Source organism: Leopardus geoffroyi, chromosome B1, assembly GCF_018350155.1.
Source record: "Leopardus geoffroyi isolate Oge1 chromosome B1, O.geoffroyi_Oge1_pat1.0, whole genome shotgun sequence".
Taxonomy (NCBI): Eukaryota; Metazoa; Chordata; class Mammalia; order Carnivora; family Felidae; genus Leopardus; species Leopardus geoffroyi.
This window is the reverse complement of record NC_059327.1, coordinates 18,220,450-18,231,534: the sequence shown is the minus strand read 5'-3', so window position 1 is coordinate 18,231,534 and position 11,085 is coordinate 18,220,450. Positions and strand designations below refer to the sequence as shown.

Here is an 11,085-nt window from a genome sequence, read left to right as displayed (position 1 = left end):
CAAAATAGCTGTGACAATTTATATCTTAACCAACCATGTAGAAGGGTAGCTTTCTCACCCCTCACCAATACTTAAATATTAACTTTTGCAATGTTTAGTTAATTTCTAAGACAAATAAATGGTATTGCTTTTCTTTTTTTAATTTTTTGATGTTTATTTATTTTTGAGACAGAGACAGAGCATGAGCAGGGGAGGGGCAGAAAAGGAGAGAGACATAGAATCTCAAGCAGGCTCCAGGCTCTGAGCTGTAAGCACAGAGCCTGACATGGGGCTCAAACTCACGAGCCCTGAGATTGTAACCTGAGCCGAAGTCAAACGCTTAACCAGCTGAGCCACTCAGGCGCCCCTGGTATCTCTTTTCAAAGCACACTTCTCTGATTTTTTTTTTAATCCAGATTTAGCATCTCTGGAGTTTTATTTCCTTTTAAAATACCTAAAATGGACTCAAATGAATTGATACTACCAAATAACTATTCAAATCTAACTACATGATTTCAGTATAGTTTCATACAATGATAAAAAAGGATTAAAAAATATTTATCTTTTAAAAATGTTTAACTACTCATTTACTTATGGACAATCTACAGCAAAATTTTCATTCTCTATGATTATCACACGTAGCATGAAGTTTATTCCTAAAAGGCAAAAGCTAAACAATTCGCAACTACACACTTTAAAAAGTTAATTTCGTACTTATAGCATGTGAAAATCTAGCAATCCAATTCATAATGTATTAAGGATTATGCTTTTGAAGTAAATTAATTACTGGCCTTCCCATTAGAAATACACTGTTGGAAATTGAGCATTTAGCAAATGCTCTAAAATGTTCTAAAAGTGTTCTAAAATGATATCATAAGTTTTAGGAGCATTGTAGTAACATTACAAAAATATATACCATGTAGGGTTGTAATTGCTTGAAAAAGTTCTTTTTGGGAGATAGTAATAAGGTACATATGTCCCCAAATCACTATTTTGTTAATATGCTCATCTTGTTTAAGGATTATTTTCTATCTTCTCTTTCACGGATTTTTGTTGGTCTTTGCATGAGTTAACATATGAACTTTCAGGTTATTTGACTGGACAAACCTCTTATGACAGCTTTCAAAGGGACACACAAAACGTTTCTCCCCAGTATGGATACGTACGTGGGTACGCAAATTGTAGTCCAGGGAAAAACGTTTTCCGCACCCTTCAAAAGTACACCGAAATGGCCTCTCTCCAGTATGAACCAGAAAATGTCTTTTTAGTTTTGCACTCTCATTGAATGCTTTCCCACATTCTGCACATACATGATCTCGGGGAGCATGAACGAGGAGATGCCTTCTCAGGGAAGCTCTATTCTTTAACTTTTTTGTGCATCCACTGTGAGGACAAACAATTCTTTCTGGAGCATCATATTCCTTATTTTTTGTGGGCTTCTTTCTAGCAAATTCTGCAAACTGTTTAGGATCTGATACATCAGTGCTGGGTATTCCTCCAGGAGAAAGCTTCTTGCCTGTCTCATACTCTGAATACTCAAGCTGTGAATTCTCTCCAGTCTGCTGAGAAAGTTCTTGTTTTGCCCCTTTTTGCACACATTTCAAGGATTTCCCCAGAAGCGAGCTTGCAGTAAGAACCTGTTGAGAAAGCTCTTGTTCTGATTCTTCTTCCTGGTAGTTAAGGGACTTCAGTGAGTCTTCTTCCAGGATGGGTTCAGAAAACTCACCTCTTATTATGCATTCTATGTAACAATCAGAGAAGGAATCTTCTCCAACAACTAGGTGGCTACTTTCAAAGAATACACCTTCATCTTCTAAGGCCCATGGCATGTCAAAAGGTTCTTGTTGGGCTGGCCGTGCCTTGGATGGCTTTGGTTTATCCCCACTGAAGGCTCTTCTACCCAAGCCTTTCCAGCCACAAGTCTTTACCTTTTTCTTCAGTTGCTGGTCCATATTGTCGTGTTGCTTCTTCCTTGAAGGTTTGTACCAGGATATATCAACCACTTCCAGGTGATAGTGATCTGAGTAAACTGCCTTCAGCAAACACCTGCTTTGAGATAGTAACCTTTAGATAAACTATATTCCAACTTTAGAACCACTGTCAGAGCTTAAAAAATGGCCTCAAACTCACTTTTTAATAGCGAAATGGCTGCATTTGCTTCTTCTCTGACAAACCCAAGAAAGTAAGGATGTGGGTTATAACTAGATCTTATGTGGGGGTCCCCACAAATTATCTGCCCTCTCCAACTGACCACCTAATGTTTACTGGGTACTCACTATGTGCTAGCCCTACTCTAGGCTGCTCATAGGTTGAGATCTATCGGTAAGTAGACATACAAAAAATCTGTGCCTCACGAGTATACAGTCTCGTGAATATACAAAATAAGTATTGTATGTCACACATTAAAAGGTAAAGTGCTACAGAATAAGCAAGGGAGCTAGTAAAAAGTAGGAGTTCTCAATTTTAAATAGGGAGCTCAGGCAGGCTTGCCTGAGGTAGAAGCAGTTGACTGAAAACTTGAAGCAACTGAGGGAGTAAGATGTGCCTATTTTCTTATATAACACTGTTGGGAAATTCAAATTAAATAATGCATATAAAGTGCTTAGCACAGATCATGGCACAGAGCAAATGCTGAATGTTTATGTGAGCTAGTGTTATTTACCTTTGTATTCATTAAATATATGGTGGATCCTGTGATGTTCCAGATACTATTCTAGACCAAGGGTGGCATTTTTTTTTTTTTTTAATTTAATAAAGAGCTAGGTTTAAGTGTTGTGGGCCCTATGGTCTATGTCATAACTGTTCAACTCTGCATTTTGTCATACGGAAGCAGCCATGGATGATACATAAAGGACGAGCATGCATTCCAACAAAACAAGCAGAGGCTGGATTTGGCCCATGTGTAGTTTCTGTTTCTTCTTCACAAGATGGAGATTCAGAAAGAAGACACATGAAATCCATGCGTTGCCATCTTTTACGAGTATAAGCCAAAATAAAGGCAAGCGGAGTTTAGCCTTGAATAGTTTTCTGTCTTTTTCTTAAAAATCTAAAAGTGGGGTGCCTGGGTGGCTCAATCAGTTCAGAAAAATCTCTTGATTTTGGCTCAGGTCATGATCTCATGGTTCATGAGTTCGGCGCCCACATGGGCTCCATGCTGACAGCCTGCTTGGGATTCTGTCTCTCTCTCTGCCCCTCCCCACCCTTCTCACTCTCTCTGTCTCTCTCAAAATAAATGAATTAATTAAAAAAAATTCAAAAATCTAAAAGCAATATTATAAAAGTTAGAGCATGAATATGATATATTCTAAGAGCCTTTTACTTAATGTTACAATTGTGTGCCTTATAGAAGATCTCTTAATTTTATTGTCCTGATGTCCTGCTGTAGGACAAAAATTAAAATGCTTTTTATAAAGGAGTAAATGTGAAGGTAATGGACAGAAAACTAACAGCTTGAACATATTTTTAAATAGCTACATTTAAAAATACCACCTCAAAAGAATCATGCTATTTACTTTTGTCAAATACACAGCATCAAAACAAAACATGTTTTTCAATTGCTATGGGAAGATTTTTGAAATGCCTCCTTGAACATTTATATATATAAATATACAATGCATAATGTCTTATGTAAATTACAGACTTAAAATATAAATTATAGGGTCACTGGGTGGCTCAGTAGGTAAAGCATTCTACTTCAGCTTAGGTCATGATCTCAGGGCTAGTGAGTTCGAGCCCCGTATTGGGCCCTGTGCTGGCAGCTCAGAGCCTGGAGCCTGCTTTGGATTCCATCTTTCTCCCCTCTCTCAAAATAAATAAACATTAAAAAAATTAAATATAAATTATAAATAAATTATTTATGTACAATACGTAAATGTTTTATATATATAAATTGCTAAGGGAAGAGATTTGAATTTCTTCTTAAACATTTGTATATATATTTCTATGTAATATATATATACAAATGTTTAAGAAACTTAAAACATTATTTCCTTAGCAATTGAAAAGCACAGGTATTTAAAAATATTTTCAAGCTATATATATGTGTGTGTATATCTATCTATCTATCTATATACATATGTATATAGATAGATAGATAGATATATAAAATGTTAAATGGTACAAGTATTGTTATTTATTGCTTCTTTTAAAAAGGTGAAATAAACCAGGAGACTGTGTTCAGGAAAATTTGCCTAACAAAATCTTGTTCTCTTAGCTAAAAATTATTCTTGATTTTTTTCTTTTTTGTATTAATGAATATAACCTCTTTGGACAAAATCACTAGCAATCAGTCTAAAGTTTGAGTAGGATAATACAAAACTCCCCTCCCCCATTGAGGCCATTTAAAATACCTGCAATTTGATTTGATTCCAGCTTTTCTCTCCAAGTTTATGTCTTGCTAATTTCAGCTCCCCTATTTTATTTTCAGCCTTAATAAACTCTCCCTCCAATAAAGCAGTATGCTGTTCCTTCTTAATCCTGCCCACCCTCACTCCTCCTTCCCTTATTAGTGCGCACACACACTCACACAAGCTCATTTCTCATCCATATTTCTGACCTCTGCTTAAACATCACTTCCTCAAGCAAGTTTCCCTTCATTCTTAGGCTCAGTTAGGTTCCCAAAACTTCCTCTTGTACACTGATCAGTCTCTGGTACCGATTACTTTAAGATCTGTCTTACCTATTAGACTGTAAAGTCTATGAGGGCAAGGTCCTCTTCTGCTTTATTCTTATGTCCCAGGGCTTAGAACATTTGTCTAATGAAATGAATTCATATATATGCATTAATAATCATACTGGTGATACTGGTTTAGCAAATCTATAAAATTAATTTACTAAAAAATTATTTGTGACTTTCAAAACCCTTAATGTAGAGGTTCCAAAAAGTTGATTATCAATGATGCCAAATGTTACCTAGAAAAAGACATCTAATTAGGAGATCGGGATTGAAAGAGAGAAGTATTTTCTTTATGAACTTATCAAAGCCAAATGTTGCCCTTACTTTTCTAAGCTAGATTTTATTTGACAGATCCTCCCATTTCTTACACAAAATTCAAGCTTGTGAGTGATGTAAAAACTGAAATACTAACTTACTAATTTATTACGGGAAATCCAGTTTATATAACAAGTACATTCTCTGTTGGTGGAAATAACTACTTGGAAAATGTACTCGGTAAACATGGTGTTAAGACAGAATCTGGATATTAAATACTTAATGGTATGACAATAATATAATTTTATATTTCTCAAACTGGCATAAAGGTGCTTCCAAGAGTGCATCATTTACTTATTCAATCATTTGACAAATATTTAGTACCAAACATTGTTCTACGTGTTCACCCTAGAACAGTAAAAAAAGATCCAAAGTTCCTGGTTTTCATGGAGCTTTTATTGTGTAAAATAAAAATGTAAGTAAACAAAATGGTTTCAGGTTGAGTAAAATGCTATGAAGTATAAGCGATTAGAGTATGAGAAGGAAAGGAAATGGGGGAGGCCATCTTAAGGAAGAATGTCTGCAACAGCATCCAAGGTGGGGGGGTGGGGCATTAGGCTTAGGCTGAGACCTGAAAAAAAAGTATCAGCCAGTGGAAAGAGGTGGGAGGAGAGTGCTCTTTCCAGGTTATAGCAGGGAGTACAAAGGGATTTGCATGCTGGAGGACAAAGGAAGACATGTTTATTACAGACTGTGGCTGGCACAGACCGGAGTGGTCTGAGATAAGGTGGGGGACCTTGCAGAATCTTGTGAGCCAAGGGAGCCATTTACATTTCTTTCACAAACCCATGGGAACCATTACAGGGTTTCTTTCAAACCAGGAAATAGCATGCTCTGGCTGAGGTTAAACAGGTATGTGGAGAGTAGACTTAGGGAGGCAGGGGTGAAAGCAGAAAAATCCATTAGGCTATTTAGCAGTCCAGAAAGAGTGCTGGTGTTGGTAGTGAAGATGAAATGGCGGGAGAGGGAAAACAGAGATAGAATGTTCTAAACTTCCTTGAGGATTGGATAAAGGGAGTAAGGCAAACAGGGAAAACAATAATGACCAAGCGGTGCTCGGTTTTTTGCTGGAGTAACTGGGTAGATGGTAGTGTCACTTTCAGAGCTAATCAGAGGAGGGAAGAAATGGGAAACAGCTATACTCTCTTGATTTAATAATGTGAACATTTTAATATAAATATTTTAATATAGATCTAGTCATTTGTTGCAGTGAAATATATGAATTTTTCAAACAAAATTTAAAAAATGCAACTTCAAGGAAATTTCAACCAGGCATCTATTTTCATGAAAGTGTATTTGTTTCCCTCCTTTGTCTGTGTTAGAAGTTTGAGGCCGGTGGCCCAAGGCAGTTAAACACTAGAAGTCTCCTAGCCAAGGTCCGTCCCCACTGGTTCTAGGATGATGAAACCCTTCCTGTCCATGGTTTTTCAAAACCTTTTGAACAGGACCCACGTTAAAAATACATTCTAAGTGGTGAACTCAATACCACACACCTTCCCCCATATCTGAAAAAAAAAAGGCAGAGATCCACGAAACAAGACTTACCCATGCACTCTGATATTTCCTTCCAAAAGAAAGACCAAGAAGAAACTGTTACTGGCGCCCCCCAACAGCAGCTGAAATCTTCCCTGCTTTACGCTCCGCCTACTATACCCGCCCTCTTTTTGATGGACACATTCAAATTAGGCTACACCTACATTTCAACTCTGCATTGCTTAGGCTGGAGTTTCTTAGAAAAGGCTCTACCAAACCTGTTTCGGTAAGGACATCAGGTAGCAGTGGAGTGGCAGATCGTGTGGCTTTGCCCCGCCCAGGTCAGGGTTGGCCGCCTACACCTGCCTCCCCCTCCCCCCCCCCCCCCCCCCCCCCGTGTCACCTTTAGCTGAGAGCCTGCCCTGCAGGGGTGACCCCGCCCCGGGACACCTCAGTGCCTGGTCCCTCACCACGTGGGCAAACCTGTTTGAATTCCAGTCGCCTAGTTTTAGCCTGTAGTAGAGGCACTCAGTGTCTGTTGAACAAATCAACTTAGGTATAATCATATTTATACAGTTATTTTTCAATGAAATGAAAATCCAGTGGTGGAAGCAGTTTTTACCTACTAGAAAAAGTTTACCCAAACGCACACCACACCTTGCTCTGCACTTTCTTACCCTCCCCCAGCCTCTACTCCCCACCCCACCTATCTCCAGCCTCAGAATTACTGCTTTTTTTTTCTTTTTCGGGCATTAATGTGACTGTTCATATCCTTAAAGGTAACACAACTCACTTTGAAAGCCGCGGTCAATCAACGCTTGCCATTGGCTATGGTCTAGTGAAGTTTAATAGTTCGTGTAAGCACACAGACCATTAAAACAAAAACCCAAATCAATGTTTAAAAACCTCTTAAATTTTACTTGAAGCTCGTCTGCAACTCACATATATATCTGGGAACAGTTCTCCACGCTATTTTTTTTAAAATTTGTTTTGAATGAATATCAGTTGTGAGGTCAGAAAGTAAAAGATCATTTCCAATGGGGGAAATATGTGAACTGTTTTTCTAGGTATTATTCCCTCATCTCCCCTGGTAGTCATACCAGATCCTCATCCGTTTGAGATTGAAGTTACATAAAGCTTCCTTAGCTCCTTACCTTGTTACATATTCTTTGTAGGTGAGTTTCTGAAGGCAAAACATTGTGAGAAACTGCTTCTCTCCTGTTCTCTGTGGCGCCATACTATGGTCTGTATAAACTTTATAGACAAGTTTTCAGAGCTGGTTTTCACCAACCCTTTTTTTGGTGATAAAAATGTTAATTTTTTAGGTTTCAATAGAAATACCACTTCAAGAATTCTAATAGGCCATTCTTTCCAAGCCTTTATATGGCAGTGTTATTGGTCTTTGAAATTCCCCCTCATCACTGGAGGTATCTCTCTGTCTTTCTGTGTATCATCATATTTATATACATACATAAAAATATAAATAAGTGACATATAATCATGTATCTATAATTTATATGTAGAGATAATATATTAAGAGATAAACATGTGGGGCGCCTGGGTGGCGCAGTCGGTTAAGCGTCCGACTTCAGCCAGGTCACGATCTCGCGGTCCGTGAGTTCGAGCCCTGCATCAGGCTCTGGGCTGATGGCTCAGAGCCTGGAGCCTGTTTCCGATTCTGTGTCTCCCTCTCTCTCTGCCCCTCCCCCGTTCATGCTCTGTCTCTCTCTGTCCCAAAAAAATAAATAAACGTTGAAAAAAAAATAAAAAAAAGAGATAAACATGTTTTATTTGAATATATCATATAAGTTATATATACATTATATATCACTTATATTTTTATTTCAAATATAATTTATATGTAAAAGATGATGATAGTTATACGTGTATATATAGAAAGAGAGATATGCACACATACCTAAGCTGAAGATCCTTTCTTTTATCAAATTCACCAGACCACACCCTTTTGTATCAGTCCCTTAACAGTTGAGACAGTACATACAATCAACTAGGTTAATTTATAATCCCTTCCTCACCACTGATTCTGTCTGTTCACTTGGTTTGTGTTAGTGTGACTTTGTCTGGAAACTGGAGACGACATATTTAGAAAATCTAAATTTACATTTCACACTCCACCTTCTACATAAATTATTTTTGCTTCTATTTTGTTTCAGCTTTCCTGAAGAAGTAAACCAAAAAGAAGGCACTCATCTGTTGTCATATGAACCTAGCTCAAGGGCAGTTCTCCAAAATGAGCTAGGGAACCAATTAAACCATGAAACAAAAGTGGGCTGCCTTTTGAAATTGGTACAAAGAGAATGGTGCATGGAAACAAGTAATTTTTTGGATGCTGGAATTTTCGTCATAGTAATTCTTCTACAAATAACATCCTGGCTAGTTTTTAAAAATTCTATTTTGATTACTTATTTCTGTGTTACAAACAAATATTTTCCTTAAAAAGCTTAGAATGTGAAAACTATAAATATGCTTTAATTCACTCAACACATATTTAAGGTATTTTTAGAATGTGAAATACTATAAATACTGTGAAAACTGTGTTGCTTTAATCCACTCAACACATATTTAAGGTATTTTTTCCCCAGATAGGCCACTGTTCTAGGCCCTGAGGGTATGGATCCCTGGCCTTCTGGAGTTTGCAGGCTGAAGTAGCAGGGCCGGAAACTAGGGTGAGGCAAATAACTCACAGGTTTCCCCACAGAAAAATTTAAGTAATGCCAAAAAATTTGGTAACTAGAATTAATGATGATATATTTTTTAATTTTTTTAACTATATATTTGAATTTTTCTTTTTCTTTTTTTTAAATTAAATTTTAATTAACATACACTGCAATATTGGTTTCAGGAGAATTCAGTGATTCATCACTTACATATAACACCCAGTGCTCACCAGGACAAGTGCCCTCTGTAGTGCTCATCACCCATCTAGCCCATCACCCACCCACCTCCCCCTATCAACCTAGTGTGTTCTCTGTCATCAAGAGTCTCTTGTGGTTTGTTTCCCTTTCTTCCCTTCCCCACCCCCTTCCCATATGTTCATCTATCTGTTTTGTTTCTTAAATTCCACATATGAGTGAAATCATATGGTATTTTTCTTTCTCTGATTGATTTACTTCACTTAGTGTAATATACTCTAGCTCTATCCACGTCATTGCAAATGGCTACAATTAATATTTTAATGCAGTATTTAAAAAAATAAAAGTTAGTGCAAAAATCCATAGTGAATAAATATCAAAAACTCAAATAAAGGCAGACAACTAAATAATCATGGTTTGTAAATGTCAAATGCAGCTATTATTAGGACCATGAAGGGTAGGCATTTGGTGTTATGGGAGCCCATAATGGGAGGCTGTGATGGAATCTGGAAGTTCAGGGAAGGTTCCCTCAAAACTGCTATGATCTGAAGGCAGTTTGGAAGGCAGAACTTCTCTAACAGTAGAGGGAATAACTATTTAAGGAGGGACAGCAAGAGAGAATGTGCATTGCTAAACTCTTGGGCCTTGTAGGCCATGGTAAGAAGTTAGATCTTCATCCTAAGAGTAATGGGAATGGACTGTTACCAGAAAGCATGTCATATGTAAATGCGTATTAACCTTAAACTTGTAAACTGTTGTATCATTGTTGGAGCTTCAATCTGTATTTGATCTAGCTAATACTAACTGAATGCTTTACATGCATTGTTCATTTTAGTATCTAGAAATCAAGTTTATAAAATTATTATCTTTACTATTATTATCATCATTTTATTTGCATTTAAAAATGATAATTCAGAGGAGCCAAAAAAGCAAGTAAGTAAACTAAGCACCTAAATTCAGATTAGAACTCAAGTGTCATGCCTGTTAGAATGGACTTCGTCAAAAAAGGCAAGAGATAACAAATGCTGGGTAGACATGGGGAAAAGAGAACCCCTGTGGGATTAGAAATTGGTGCAGCCACTGAGGAAAGCAATATGGAAGTTTTTTGAAAAATTAAAAATAGAACTACCATATGATCCAGCAATCCCACTTCTAGAAATATATCCAAAAGATATGAAAATATTAACTCAAAAAGATATCTGTACCTCCATGTTCATAGCAATATTATTCACAAAAGTCAAGACATGGGAATAACTAAGTGTCTATAGATGGATGAATGGATAAAAAAGTTTTGGTATATAAATATAACAGAATATTACTCAGCCATAAAAAAAAAAAAAAGGAATCCCTGACATTTGTGACAACATGAGTGGAACTTGAAGGCATTATGTTAAGTGAACTAAGTCAGAGAAAGACAAATACTCTACAATAGCACTTATGTGTAAAATATTTAAAAAAAGAAGAAAGAAAGTAAGAAAGAAAGAAAGAGAGAAAAGCAAAAGAGATCACAGTTGTGGTTACCAGAGGCAGAGAGTGGGGGAAAACAGGAATTGGAGGAAGGTGGTCAAAAGGTACAACTTCCATTTATAAGGTAAAGAAGTACTAGCGATGAGACATATGACATGATGACTATAGATAACACTGATCTATGATATATGGGAAAGGTAAGAGAGTAAATCCTCAGAGTTCTCACCACATGGAGAAAGTTTCTTCCCTTTTTTCCTTTCTTTCCTTTTATTATATCTAGACGGGAAGATGGATGTTAGCTGA

The 11,085-nt window shown here is 37.0% G+C and overlaps 1 protein-coding gene across 2 annotated transcripts; it reads right to left on the bottom strand.

Annotated features, from left to right (window-relative positions):
- Positions 1 to 388: 388 nt before the first annotated feature.
- Positions 389 to 6,724, bottom strand: ZFP42 (ZFP42 zinc finger protein). 2 transcript variants are annotated; one of them, XM_045454225.1, is made up of 3 exons: positions 6,515 to 6,724; positions 4,658 to 4,733; positions 389 to 2,028 (listed from the first exon to the last, which is right to left on the bottom strand). In XM_045454225.1, exon 3 carries the CDS (start codon positions 1,929 to 1,931, stop codon positions 1,020 to 1,022), a length of 912 nt encoding a protein of 303 aa, XP_045310181.1. In that variant the 5' UTR covers positions 1,932 to 2,028; positions 4,658 to 4,733; positions 6,515 to 6,724; the 3' UTR covers positions 389 to 1,019. The 2 variants fall into 2 exon arrangements, with proteins under 2 accessions (XP_045310181.1, XP_045310173.1); XM_045454217.1 differs by having other exon boundaries at positions 389 to 2,025.
- Between the last annotated feature and the right edge of the window lie 4,361 nt (positions 6,725 to 11,085).

Bases quoted from the DNA above. Each gene is read 5' to 3' on its own strand.
- ZFP42 (XM_045454225.1), bottom strand. From the start codon at position 1,931: ATGGACCAGCAACTGAAGAAAAAGGTAAAGACTTGTGGCTGGAAAGGC.